Raw genomic sequence first — 13290 nt, forward strand, 5'->3', positions numbered from 1 at the left:
GTGCAAGTCTATACGAAAGCCAAGGTCCACCATTGCCCGACAGTTTCCCATCAGCTAGGCGCAGCTACGCCAACCGGCGTCAACAACACCCTCGCCCTGCCCTCTACATCCTCGATTCTCCGCCTACACCACTCGACCTGTTCCCTCACCCATCCGTCCCCCCTGTTCCCCATCATCTCTTCCTCATACGTCCGAATCTTCGCCTCGCTCACCTCTACGCTCTCCACCTCCGCCTTCCACTGTGCGATCAACCCCCTGACCGTCTTTGCCTTTCTCGTCGCATCCGCCGTGCTGCTCTTCATGACCTGCGAATGCTCGTGCAGCCCGTTGAGCGACGACACCAGGTCCAAGGTGGAGGTGTACAGCGGAGCGAAGAGTTGTGTATCCAAGAGATGACCGGAAGATGTGGGCGGAATGATGGTGGAATCGCTTCCGATGGACGAAGTGGCACGATGTCTGCGATGCAATGGTGAGCTGTCTGTAGATGATTCGAACGACTCTCCCGCCGCGGCGGGATCTTCCAGTTCGGGCAAGGTCGATAGCGAGGACGATGCGGAAAGGTCGAAACTCGGTTGGCTGAAAGTGGGAAGATCACGTTCCAGTCTTCGATCCAACTCTCGAAGCTCTCGAAGCTGGGCTTCCCGCTCCATGCTGGATTGGGAGATGAGCGTGAGGTACCGCGCAGCAGCGCTTTCCAGCCGAGCGGTGTCTTCCTCTTCAGCGGTGTCTGGGACGGTGGATCGTGTAGTGGAATCTTTTGTGGAGGAGAGTTTGGAAAGTCGTTCGAGGAAGGATTGTGTGGCGTGTAGGGTGGCGGTCATGTCTTGTGATGGGGCGAGAGTGGGTATGCTGGTGACGGATCGCGTTGGTGAGCCTATGGAGCGAGAAGGTGCGAGACGTGGAGGTGTGCTTTGGCCTGAACTCCAACTTGTATGCCCGGATGTGTGCCTCGACATCCCCGCACTTGCTACACTTTCCTGCTCTGCAGCATGTTCATCTCGCTCATCATCCACGGGGTAGCCACCAGAACCTAGCTCAGAGGCAAGATCCTGACCATGCCCATGGAGATGCAGCCCCTCCAGCTCGGCATCTAATGATCCGAACTCTGCAGCTCCACCATCCAACGTCGCGAATTCGTCGCTTAAAGTCGATCCGGATGCATACTGCGCGTGATGCGGATGAAACGCCAATTCGTCAGATGAGAGGTGCGCATTGAGATCGTCGTGATGCGTGTGAAGGTCAGCTAGCTCGTCAGCTAGCGAGAATGCTGGATCCATCGATACCAGACCTCGTTGATTGCGGAACTTGCGGGAGGGCTGGGATCAGGTTTCGGGTAAGGGGTCGGATAGTACCGCTGTCGAGCGCGGGATCCTCTAGAAATGACGACTGCGCATTCGATATACACAGCCGCAATGAGGCTGCTGCTGCTGCGGCGAGAGTCTTTCAAGGTCGGGCTGGAGAGAGGTGTGAGAGTCAGAGGTCAACGTCCAGGATAGCAAGATCCAAAAAAAAAAGTGTTGTTCTCTCTCAATGCCGCCTGCACGCGTGGCACTCGCAAAATGCCAGGCCCAGCAACGCAAGGTTACCCGCAAGAATGCAACACACGCATGCAAGCACTTTTTCCGCACAATCCCCCCGCCTTGTGCACGGCTCTCTCCTTTCTCTCCACTTTTATCACGCTTCGAGTTCAATTGTCGGGACAGCAGATAGAGCGACTCTCACAGGAACAGCACGACACTTCATCACGCAAAGAAAGACGTTTAAAGTTTGGGGGCATGTATGTGATGCTACTGCGCATCGTGGTATTGCGTGAGGCCTTCACCTTGACGGAGTGATGGGGATTGTGTTCAAGAGGCCAAACATGGTTTAAGCGCTGCTATGCGTAGTTCCTGCCTCAACCTTGATCTTCCCGCGTCACCTTCCAAGCAACTACCACTCGTCTACGATGTACCCCACTCATACAGGCGGGAAATCCTTCTCTGGATCCAACTGGAAGTAAGGATGCTTCAACGCATCCGCCACCTTGATCCGCTTCCCCGCATCGAACTCCAGTAGCTTCCTCAGCAGATCCAAGAACCGCATGTTGTGCCTCGAGTACTGCGCCTGACTCGCCGCCGGCGACGCGATCAGATCCTGCAGCTTCTTCATCTGCCTCACGTACTTCCTACTGTCCTTGCTCGTCTCCGCCACCGGATACTTCAGTGCTCCGTGTTTAAAGTACTCGGGCTTGTACGTTTCCGCTTTCCTCCTGTAGTCGTCGGGCATCTTGCCGAGCACTGCTTCCATCATGGCGAGGTGTTCGAGGTTGTCGTGCGTTTGAAAGAGGGCGTCGCCGGTGAAGAATTCAACGAGGATGCAGCCGATGGACCACACGTCGCACGGGAACGACCAGCCCATCGACAGGATGATCTCCGGTGCTCGGTAGTGGCGCGTCGAAACGACCGACGAGTGAAACTCGTCGTTGAACGTCGCAGATCCAAAGTCGATCAGTCGAATCTCGGTGTTGTGCAGAACATGCTTCCGCTTTGCATTCTGCCTCCGAGATGTCGCTTGCACCGTATGTTCGCTGCTAACCAGTAGAATGTTTTCCGGCTTGAGATCCGTATGCACCAGATTCAGCCGATGCAGGAACGCCACGCTCTGCATGAGCTGCTTGGAAAACTGCCAGATGTGCAGCGGTGGGAATGGCTGAAACTTGTTCTCCTTGAGGAAATCGAACACGCTCTTACCCAGCAGCTCCGAGACGATGCATACGTGGTTCTTGAAGTTGAACGTCTCCAGCAGGTGGATGCACTTGTTGTCGTTGCCCGGATCGTTTTCGCGAAGCGTACGCAGCACTCGGATCTCGATCTGACTCGCATCGCGGTACTTTTGCACCGCGCGGATGATCTTGATCGCCACGTACTTGCGCAGCCTCTTGTCGTAGCACTCGACCACTTTGCCAAACGTGCCTTGCCCCAGCAAGCGCAGGATCTTGTACCGACTCGTGACGTAGTCGCCTTGGTTGACGATAAAGTGTCCCTGGTCGTCGTCGACGGGGCCGGTGTTGGCTGCAGCTGCGGCAACGTAGGATGCAGAGCTGGCGTACGAGTCGCGTGTGCTCGCGGTTCCCTCGTACCCGGACGGTGGCGCGTGTGCAAACGCGGCATTGGCAGTCGCTGGATCGTACCGTGCCGCGTAGTCGAGCGCCCCGGCGCCTGCTGGATAGCCTCCTCGGTAGTTGGGTTGTACTCTTGCTTGTGCCATTTCCGGAGCATGCCGTTTTGCGGGCACCAAACCCGCTGCGCCCGATGCGACCAGATGCGCTGCCGCCGCCGTTGCAGCATCGTGAGGATCGTACACGCCGCCTGTCGCAAGCCCATCCTCCGGCTTGACCGGATGACTCCTCTTGCGCCGCTTCTGGACCGGAACATCGCCTGGCATGCCGTGCAATCCGGTATGTGGTGCGGGAGCGATCAAATCGGCATCGTGCGGCAACATGTTGAGATGCCCGCCACTCGAGAGGCGTGCATTGGCTCCATTATCCTGCGCCTTGCGTTTGCCCGTGGCGAGGCGCACGTTGGCATCGTAACGCGGATCAGCAGCCGAGCCAGAAGCGTAGCCATGCAAAGTGGACGAGTAGGGAGCGCCTGCTGCCGCGTGGCCGTTGACGTGAGCGTAGTTGTTGACCATGTGCGGATCGCGTGCGGACTGTACGCTGAGCGGGTTGGAAGGTGGCGGTGTGTCGTCGTCGATCACAAATACTTCGTGTACCTGCATGACATATCAGCGGAAGAAGGAGGGAGCAAATGAGTTAGCGATAAGCTCTTTGAGTGGTGTGCACAGATGCGAGAACATTGTCGAGGGAACTTACCTTGCCGCCGATGACTTCGCTGACCCTTTGAAAGCCAGGTGCGGGCCTCGCGGGTTTGCTGCCGCTCGCCGCAGACATGGTGGAGGAGGATGCGGGTGGGTGGTGGGTGTTCGTATATGGGTATGGCTGTGGTTGTTGTTGATGTGATGGAGGTATGGGATGTTGTTGATGCGCGAGCATACTGTTGTGATCGTTCGGATCGATGCCTTGAAGTGATAGGGGAGCCAAGCCGATAAGCTCGTCGGGTATTGTCCTCTGCTTCTTTGCGCGAGGGACGACCGTTGCCATGGGAGGTGCGAGGAACGCACAAGATGCGGCGCGCGGGAATCACGACCGACCAAGTTGCAAGGAGGAAGAGAGGAGTGCAGATTACCGAGTTGTACGCAGAACTTGCTTCTTGTGTGATAGCGAGAGGGCGGGATCGAGCGACAAGAGGTAAGAGGCTGAGCGGGAGAAAAGTGGAGGTGGGGTCGGTGACGAACAAGTTCGACGACGACGGGCAGTGATAGAGTGTCGATCTAGACGCAAGATCCTACCACAAGGTCGAGACAATCCTAGATTATCGAGTGTGGGAAAGAGTGCTGGTTAGGCTGATAAAGAGGTAGTCGCTATCGGATGAAAAGGTACGCGTGGGTTGGCGAGCAACAAAGATGGCTGAAGCAGGTCGCGACGCCTATGACTGCTGAGCGAGATAGTGCGGACTCGATGAATGCGGAGTGGATCCAGCTAGCGAGAGTTTGCAATGAGAGAAGATGAAGATAGAAGGAAGGATGTCTCGATGATTGACAGGCGAAAGCGACGACGAGCGACGAGGAGGGTCGATGCGTCGAAATCCGGACTTGGAGGATGCACAACAAAGCCCCAAAAAAACAAGGCAGCGGAGCGCAGTCGGTTTGTACGCGTCTTTGGTGGATGATGCGTTTCCCGAAAATTGGGCAGGAGAGCAGGAAGAGACGGTTGCACACAGAGTGGAGTACTGATTGCCTGCCCAGTCAATCTCCCAGCCAGCTGTCTTGAAATGAGCTCACGGGTCTGCCAATCTCTCTGACTGCTGCTACACACTTGCCGCAGAATGATGCTGCAATCTGGCGGGGAGCCACTCGAAATTGACTCTCCTTGTGGAATCAGAACGTACCCTTATCCTCTCAGAGCGGGACAAGATGGACGACAATCTTGCAACCAGAAGGGATGGCTGCAGTCAACGGTCTGGTAGGCGCGAGGTCTCTCTCACCAGCCCCAACGTGCTCGGCTTGCCTTGTCCTCGCTCACCTTTTGGCCTGTCTCTTGCGAGCGGCGAGGCGACAAAGCATCGGCGGCAGCAAGGGCGTAGGCCCATCGGGAAGCGTCTGACGCGTTTACGACCGCTGAGCTGCCGTCGCTGTTTCCGTTGAGCTATTCAGCCTAAAAATAAGCTTTCAGATGCACACAAAGTAGTCGAGAGTGGTTACGTAGCCGGCAGAGCAGACAGAGCTGGATTCGGTATGCCGCGCCGCTGAGTGTTTGTATTCACACGGCTCCTTGTGTGCAAACAACGTGCCAGGCTTCATTTGTATTTGCGAGTTGGGTCGTCTGTATTGGAGTGTGCCTGTCGGGAAAATCCCATAGTGTTAGGTCGCTTCCAGAGTGACAGCCCCAAGAATAATCACGTGAAGATCTTCTCGGATGATGTGTTAGTCTGGCTAAATCGGGCTGAGCTTTCGAGTGCGGAATCGGAGGTGTTGCTTTTGCTCGCTCTCTCCACAAACAGCCTCTTGCGATAGCTTTGTCCTCACCTCTCCGCATCGTGTCTCTTTCCCCTTTCCTTTGCTCCACCATCATCACCTCATCCGCTGCATTGTACTCAGTCGTTTCCGCAGATCGACCCTCTAACACCGCAGAGCGACAGGCTGCACGATCATCGCTCGACTGCATACCGCTGCTCCCCCTCCCCCTGTTGAACATCCATCGTCCGCATTATCATCATCAACCGCACATTGCTTCTTGCTACACTATAAGCAAGCTCACTAGAGGCTCCTTCGCCTCGCAACCGCAAAGTCACCCAAAGTCATCAGCTTCGATCCGGCTCGCAAACATGTCAGGCATCTGCAGGAACCGTCTAGCCGAAGAGCGCAAGCAATGGCGCAAGGATCATCCATTCGTAAGCTCAACTCGATCAACATTGCTATAGCTATGCTCTTCCGTCAGCTACTGACCCTCTCCTCCACTCTCTCGGTCTCACTTGCACAGGGCTTCTATGCACGACCGGCAAAGACGGCAGATGGATCGCTTGATCTCATGAACTGGGAAGTCGGCATTCCCGGCAAGCCGAATGTAAGTGCTCAGTCCTTGTGCTTTATCTTGCTTGCTCGCTTCACCCGCTGACGCAGACACACGCTGACGCTGGATCTCTCTTCCGCACCTCGTTCCCATTTCGCTACGTTCAGACAATGTGGGAAGGTGGCCTCTACAAACTCAAAATGATCTTCCCAGAAGAATACCCGAGCAAACCACCCAAGTGCAAGTTCACACCACCGCTCTTTCACCCCAACGTCTTCCCCTCCGGCACCGTCTGTCTCAGCATCTTGGACGAGGACAAAGGCTGGAAGCCCGCCATCACCATCAAGCAGATCTTGTTGGGCATTCAGGATCTGCTCAACGATCCCAACCCCAGCGACCCGGCTCAGAGCGAGGCGTTCACCATGTTCCAGAAGGACTTGACGGCGTACGAGAGGAGAGTGAGGCAGCAGGCGAGGGAGATGGCTACTGCTGCGTGAAAAGAGCCAGCGAGGAGAGGGGAGGAAGGCATGATGGTGTAAAGATGGGAAAAGTGGATGTAATACCAGTACGCGTTTGCAACATTCAGAGTTGTTGGAAGGGAGGTGAAAACATCTTTTGAGTATTGCGGACAGCAGCAGACACGAAGGCTGAAGAGATACGATGGCATGACAAAAGCCTTCGTCCGTGAAATCACGCCTCATCCACCGCAACAACATCCACACGTTCCTCAATCGTCGTCCTCCTTGATCTTGCTCTGCTGTCCTCTGGCCTCCTCCTGCTGAACCCAATCCAACCAGCTTCCCTCGTAGTTCCTCGTGTTCCACCAGCCGTTCTTGTTGGCGAACTCCAAGGCCTGTTGGCTCCTCTTTCCGCTTCTGCAGTAGAAGACGATCTTGTCGTCGTACGCGGGGCGTTGGAAAGCGAATTCACGGAGGAAGTCACCGCCGTCACCGGAGAAGGCCTTTTGGAATTGGGAGAGGGGTACGTTGACGGCAGAGGGGATGATGCCTTGGGCGACCTCGTTGGGTTCGCGGACGTCGATGATGGTGATGTTGCCGGAGGGGGAGGATGTTTCGGGTTTGAGTTCGGTGTACTTCAGCGGGCCTTTGGAAGACCATGATGTGTCTTTGGAGAGGTGGGAGAGGGTGGTGGAGAATGTGCGGAGGGAAAGGGAGGAGGTTTGGGGGGTCGATGTGCGGAGGGGGATCGGGTGGAATGCAGCGATGGGATGGTGAGGGAGCGTCGCTGCCACACGGGGCAGACGAAGCGGTCGTACTGCGCGGGCGAGTGATCGAGCCGACATGATGGACAAGCGAGTAGCAAAGGGTGTTGAGCACAAAGCCGTGGTGGTGGGACGAGAAGAAGCGATGGAGATGAGGAGAGTATGAGATGTGTTGCGTTGGCCGGTGCGTATGCCGTGTTCAGAGAGTGTATTTTCCGGTTCAACTGCCTCTTTGCCGCCGTGACGTGATTCAAAGCTTGTCTCGCGAAGGAAAGCTGAGAGAGACTGTTCTGTGCTGCTGCCACATTTTTTCATTCTTCGCCGTTCCAAGCCTCCACTTTTCCAGATCATCCACCATGACTCGCAACAGAGAGAGCCGCCTCAATACACACCTCTTACAGCGTGCTATGCTCTTACTTGTTCAGGGTGTTGTAGCTACGATTTTCCACATACACCTACCGATGTCACAAGCTATTTTTCTCTCACTCACACAAACGTTTCCCTTGATGTTTTACCGTTGAATGTGTTTGCTCTTATGGCGGCTGTGCCCATCGATAAAACCTCTTTCCTACGCATCGCGCAACCTCTTCTCCTTCTCACTCCTTTTGCTCTCCAACGCCGCCATCTTTTCCTCCTTAGTCGCGTCGTACGCTACGCTCATCTGGTTGAAAGGATTGTCCGGGTGCTTCTGGAACTGCTTGTACAGCAGATCGTGGTACTGCTGCAGACGCAACCCTTTGTGATCCTCCTTGATCCTCGGCAGCTCCCTCTCCTTGTACGCCTCGAAGGCGGCTTTGAATCTTCGCTCGGGATGACGTTCGATGCCGGCTGCGGCGGAGCCCTTGCTGGCGCTGTCGGAGCGCTCGTTGACGAGCGACATGGCGTCGAGGGCGTCATCGAGGTTCGAGGCGGAGAAGGACGGGGTGGAATCGAGACCGGTGGCACCGCCTGATTTGAGCGCCGACTTCTTGGGCGCTCCCTTGCCCTTGTTGGCGGATTTAACGGGAGCAGTGGGGGTGGCGGCATCGTCTTCGGCTTCCAGCTGACGTTTCTCTTCGGCTTTGCGGGCGGCTTCGGCTGCTTTCTCGGCTTTCTTCTCAGCGGCTGTCTTGCCACGTCCACCGACGGGATCTTCCCAGCGCGCTGCTTCGGCGGCTTCGGCAGATGCAGCGGCAGCAGCCGCCTTCTTGTCCTCGTTGGCCGCCTTTTTGGCTCGACCGGATTCCTTCTTGGCGTTTCCGCCTCCTGAGGGCAGGGAAAGGGATGCAGCAGAAGTGGTAGCGTGTCAGTGATCGTCAGCTCTAACAACAGCGTCGCAAGAAGTAGCGTACCTTTCGCTGGCATCTCCGTTAAGTACGCTGATAACGACGAAGCTGTGTAGGGTATGAGAGATGATGGTTGAGCAGAAGGACCATCAAGATGGTGCACGAAGGAACACGGACCTTAATTTTTGGCATCTTCCTGCTTCCGAGTTTTCGGGCTCCACTTTTCGCCCACGCTCGGCGCTTTTCGGCCCCAACCAACACTCTTGCTTCGCTCCTCATGCATCATTTCCACATTACACGCTGACTGGATCAAGAGCATCCTCGTCTTGTTACATTAATCGTGCTTCTACTCCGCTCTAATCTTCGTCCTCTTCAAACCCACCATTGCCGCTGAGCGTACCTCTACCACCGAAACTGGCATTGAACTTGAGCAAAGTGTTGATGTCTCGTACCCAATCGTCTTCGCCTCGATCCGAGTACTTTTCACCTGGACCCACAACTTCACTGCTGGAAGACGAGCTGGTGAGGGAAGGAGGTGGAGGTCGTGGGTCGGACCATTTGCGACTGACGCAGGGGATGGGGAAAGGGCTCATTGACACTTGGAGGTATTCGCCTGGCTGGAGCAGTTTGGATACTCGACCGTCGACGGTGAGTTCTGCTGGTGAGCGAGAGTCGTCCGAGATCTACGACAGCACGGCGTGAGAGAAGAAGGTCAGTGAATGATCGTCATCGTGAGGAAAGGGGCGGCGGAGCAGGACCTACCTTGAGCTGGATCACCGAGTCGCTCGGCAGCAGCACCGTACGGAAGCTCAGTGAACGCGGACAGATGGGTGTTAGCACCAGACTCTGCACGCTCGGATGCACAATGGGCCCACCAGCCGAGAGCGAATATGCCGTCGATCCCGTGGGAGTAGCTATGATCAACCCATCCGAGATCGCCTGCGTCAGATGCTGACCGTCGACGTACGCGTCGATCTTTGTCATGTGCGGTTCTCTGCCTCGATGAAGCGTCACCTCGTTCATGAGATGCACATCGTAACATCCGCCCTCCTGCCTCTGATCTTGAACCTGACAGAAGGTCTCGCCATCCTCGCGGTGACTCGTCTGCCTCAACCTCATCCTCAGCAGCAAGCTGACGTTGCCCTGAACCATATCCTCCACCGCCTGCTTGTACCCACTGATGTCGTACGGCAACAGGAAGCCAAGTGTACCCATGGAGAAGCTCAACACGGGTGGTACAGCATCCCTATCGAACAGACTGGAAACGTGGAGGATAGAGCCATCTCCGCCCAGGGTGATGACGAAATCCGTCTTTTGCGCCAACAGACTCTTGTCGTCCGGATCAGCAGAGATGAGCTCCGGGTGAGAAGTTGCGAGATCGCCATCGTTGGAATCGATGACTTGACGTTCGAGGATGATGTTGAGGGTTGGGTAAGCGGAGCGGATGTGTTTGATGATGCGAGACATTGCTTTGGTAGCGCGATGATCGCGAGCTTTCTTGACAATGAGCACGTTGGAGGGTGGTGACATCCATGAAAAAGTGTGGGTGCCGGCATAGCTGCTGCCGACGCGGGTCGTGATCTTGGACCCACTGCGAGCGGGGATCACTTTGGAGAGTCGTCCAGCTGGACCGACGGAGACATCGACTTTGTCGGGTAGGTCGGAGAGCGTAGGCCGAAGAGAGTTCTCAGGTCGCTTCTCTGCAGCTCGAGCGGTGAGGCCCGTTGCGAATGTCCTGGCGTGTCGAAGGGTCGATGTGCTTGTGGCCTGATGAGGAAGTCGGCGGGATGCTATCGGTGACCGGGTCTGCAACGGTCGAGTTTGTGACAGGTTCGGAACACCTGGTCTGATCGACAGAAGCGCCTTGTCGTGGACACCGACGCGGAGCTCGTTCGCAGCCGCAAGAACCCTCCTAGGGAGACTAAGCGGTATTGACACGACCATGACGCCTTACAGGCCCGTTGCTGGTTGCAGTGGTGCAGATGCTAACGTCGTCCGGCGGATAGAATGCGAGGTCAACAACGTCGGGTAACCGAACGACCCTTGCTCGGCTGACTCGAGGCACAGGCACGTAAATGGCTGCTTCTCCTCCACACGAAGAACATTTAGGCAGAGGTGTCAGACTATCGTCGTGCACAAGTGGAGAGAGAAAAAAGAGGTAGAAGTCAATTTGAAATTGACTTTCGCTACTCCTTTCTTCTCAAGTCGAAATCGACGATGCCGCCGCAATCGATTCGCCTTGTGGCAGAGGAGTAAAGGCCGGTCCGTTGCATGCTGATCCAACGTGGTTGGCCTCTCGCTCCGATCTTCCTTCAGGAAGCATCAGAACACTTTGTGATCGTCGGTCAGGTTGAAGAAACAGAGGCTTGCTGCGATGAAAATTTGGGGCGCTGTGACTCGGTCTGCAGGAACAGCGGGGTTGCCGCACACTGATTTGCAGATGGCCGTCGTCTTCGCATAAAGCAGATCTATGGGAGATAATGCGGCTGTCAAATCCATTAGCGGCATCCCCGCCTGTTTCCGCTCACTTTAAAATCAATCAGAAGACCCTTCTTGCCGCTATACTCTGAAGATCGCCCTCGTGGCGAGATAAAACTCGTAATTTGCACAAAAGGTCCTCACCCGGCCCTCTTCGCTTCCTTGTCCATCACTTGCCTCCTCCGATCGACGTCCAACATCCTTCCTTCTCGTGGTCATTCGCGATGGTGTCTACGACAGCAGCTCCGTCGGTCGCGGCCGTATCGGAGCGCCGTCTGCTCTGGAAGATCGACTTGCTCCTCATGCCACTCATGACCATCGCCTACGGTCTTCAGTTCTACGACAAGGCCATCCTCGCGTCCGCATCCATCTTCGGAATTCTCAAAGACCTCGAGCTCTCCGTAGTTCACCCAGGCACTCCACCAAAGACGTCGCTCGAACGATACTCGACCGCCACCTCCGCTTTCTACTGGGGCTACCTCGTTGCGGCGCTTCCCATGGCGTTGCTCGTACAGCGTTTCCGAGTCAATGTCTTTCTCGGATGCGCCATCGTGCTCTGGGGTATCATCGTGATCCTCACTCCGGCGATTGCGAGCTGGCGGGGATTGATCGCGCAACGATTCTTTTTGGGCGCGATCGAGAGCGCTGTCAGTCCTGGATTCGTGCTCATCACCAGGTCCTGGTACAAGAGGTCGGAGCAGCCGTTGAGGTTGGGCATTTGGTACTCGGCGACGGGGCTGTTCTCCATCTTTTCGGGATTGGTCAACTATGGATTGGGAAAAGCGGGGAGTAGAGCAGGAGCAAAGCTGGCTGCGTGGAAGTACATGTTCCTGTTTGCTGGTTCGCTTACCATCGTGTTTGGGGTGGTGATGCTGTTGCTGTTGCCTTCGGCGCCGACGGGAGATGCTCTGGTCAGGATTCCCGGGTACAATCGCTTCTCGCCAGAAGAGAAGAGTGTTGCAGCGGGCCGATTGCGATCCAACGTCACGGGCGAATTGAACGAGGACGACGTTTCTACCCTCCGCGCGAGCTCGAGCGCCGATCACAAGGAGGCGTCCCTTGACGAGCATGCCGCCACGCCACCCAAGACTCAAACCTCAGAGGACATTCCTCCTACGGCCCTTCCCACCGCCGGTCTCAAAGACAAGCTTGCATCGCTCAACGTGTCCGCCGCCACCTCTGGCATTCGCGAGCGGTGGAACGTAGCCCAGATCAAGGAGGCACTCCTCGACTACAAGCTCTACATCTTCTTCCTGCAAGCCACCAGCATCTACATCTGCAACGGAGGCGTCACCGCCTTTGGTGCCTACATCATCAGATCCTTCGGCTACACCTCGCTCCGCTCCATCATCCTCCAAACACCCGGTGGAGCGACCACTGCGGTCTCGATCTACATTTCCACCGTCGTCGTGCTCAAAGTGCGCAACTCGCGATCCGTGCTGCTCATCCTCACATGCTTGCCCGTGATTGCAGGCGCAGCGATGATCTGGAAGGGCGACTGGTCGAACCGCGCGATCCCACTGGCGGGTTACTACCTGCTACCCATCTTTGGCGCTCCCTTCGTGCTGATGCTTTCGCTGAGTACGGCCAACATCGCAGGTTCTACGAAGCAGTCGATCACATCGGCGTTCGTATTTGCCGGGTACAATGTGGGCAATATCATCGCTCCATACCTCACGTTGGCTTCGGAAGCTCCGATTCACTACAGGCGGACGTTTGTTGCCATCATCACGTGTATGGCCATCACGGTCGTGCTGACTTTGGTGTTGGACGCGGGACTGTGGTGGCAAAATAGAACGAGGAGGGCAGCTAGGGAGAGAGAGGCCAAGACTAAGGAAGAGGTGGACGAGGTCAAGAAGAGAGCGATCTTGGAGGATTGGACCGATGGTCAGAATCCGTACTTTGAATACGCTTACTGAGATTAGGGGTCTATGTGCAGGGAAGATCAAAGAGATCGTCAAGATCGTCAACTATGGATTCCGTATTCCAGATCTTTGACTGTGTGATTGCTGTGCGAATGTTTCAACGAGCTTGCGTTTTGAATGAGAATGATCGGAAGGTGAAGACCATGATAGCTTTTCGGGAGGGGAGGCTCGGAAATCGGATCTGACGGTGCCGCTCGCGATATGCAGGGTCCAATACATTCATTTTGCGGGTTCTCAACCCTCCTCTTCCTGCTTTCTCACACTCATAGCTTCAAAACAAGTGCCGCCCCG

General features: G+C 55.9%; 7 protein-coding genes across 7 annotated transcripts; 2 read left to right on the plus strand and 5 right to left on the minus strand.

Annotated features, from left to right (window-relative positions):
* Window positions 1–50: 50 nt before the first annotated feature.
* On the minus strand, window positions 51–1277 carry PHSY_002442 (hypothetical protein; the record flags this gene model as incomplete). The annotated part of the gene is made up of 1 exon (XM_012333066.1): window positions 51–1277. One exon carries the CDS (start codon window positions 1275–1277, stop codon window positions 51–53), a length of 1227 nt encoding a protein of 408 aa, XP_012188456.1.
* A 679-nt stretch (window positions 1278–1956) lies between these two features.
* Window positions 1957–3931, minus strand: PHSY_002443 (likely protein kinase; the record flags this gene model as incomplete). The annotated part of the gene is made up of 2 exons (XM_012333067.1): window positions 1957–3753; window positions 3854–3931. 2 exons carry the CDS (start codon window positions 3929–3931, stop codon window positions 1957–1959), a joined length of 1875 nt encoding a protein of 624 aa, XP_012188457.1.
* Window positions 3932–5968: 2037 nt separating this feature from the next.
* On the plus strand, window positions 5969–6606 carry PHSY_002444 (hypothetical protein; the record flags this gene model as incomplete). Its single annotated transcript, XM_012333068.1, has 2 exons — window positions 5969–6163; window positions 6277–6606. 2 exons carry the CDS (start codon window positions 5969–5971, stop codon window positions 6604–6606), a joined length of 525 nt encoding a protein of 174 aa, XP_012188458.1.
* A 230-nt stretch (window positions 6607–6836) lies between these two features.
* Window positions 6837–7646, minus strand: PHSY_002445 (hypothetical protein; the record flags this gene model as incomplete). The annotated part of the gene is made up of 1 exon (XM_012333069.1): window positions 6837–7646. One exon carries the CDS (start codon window positions 7644–7646, stop codon window positions 6837–6839), a length of 810 nt encoding a protein of 269 aa, XP_012188459.1.
* Window positions 7647–7899: 253 nt separating this feature from the next.
* Window positions 7900–8675, minus strand: PHSY_002446 (hypothetical protein; the record flags this gene model as incomplete). Its single annotated transcript, XM_012333070.1, has 2 exons — window positions 7900–8576; window positions 8663–8675. 2 exons carry the CDS (start codon window positions 8673–8675, stop codon window positions 7900–7902), a joined length of 690 nt encoding a protein of 229 aa, XP_012188460.1.
* Window positions 8676–8952: 277 nt separating this feature from the next.
* Window positions 8953–10540, minus strand: PHSY_002447 (kinase; the record flags this gene model as incomplete). The annotated part of the gene is made up of 2 exons (XM_012333071.1): window positions 8953–9279; window positions 9359–10540. The coding sequence occupies 2 exons, from the start codon at window positions 10538–10540 to the stop codon at window positions 8953–8955; spliced, it is 1509 nt and encodes a 502-aa protein (XP_012188461.1).
* Window positions 10541–11298: 758 nt separating this feature from the next.
* Window positions 11299–12993, plus strand: PHSY_002448 (allantoate permease; the record flags this gene model as incomplete). The annotated part of the gene is made up of 1 exon (XM_012333072.1): window positions 11299–12993. One exon carries the CDS (start codon window positions 11299–11301, stop codon window positions 12991–12993), a length of 1695 nt encoding a protein of 564 aa, XP_012188462.1.
* Window positions 12994–13290: the final 297 nt, after the last annotated feature.

This window comes from Pseudozyma hubeiensis, assembly GCF_000403515.1.
Source record: "Pseudozyma hubeiensis SY62 DNA, scaffold: PHS23, whole genome shotgun sequence".
Taxonomy (NCBI): Eukaryota; Fungi; Basidiomycota; class Ustilaginomycetes; order Ustilaginales; family Ustilaginaceae; genus Pseudozyma; species Pseudozyma hubeiensis.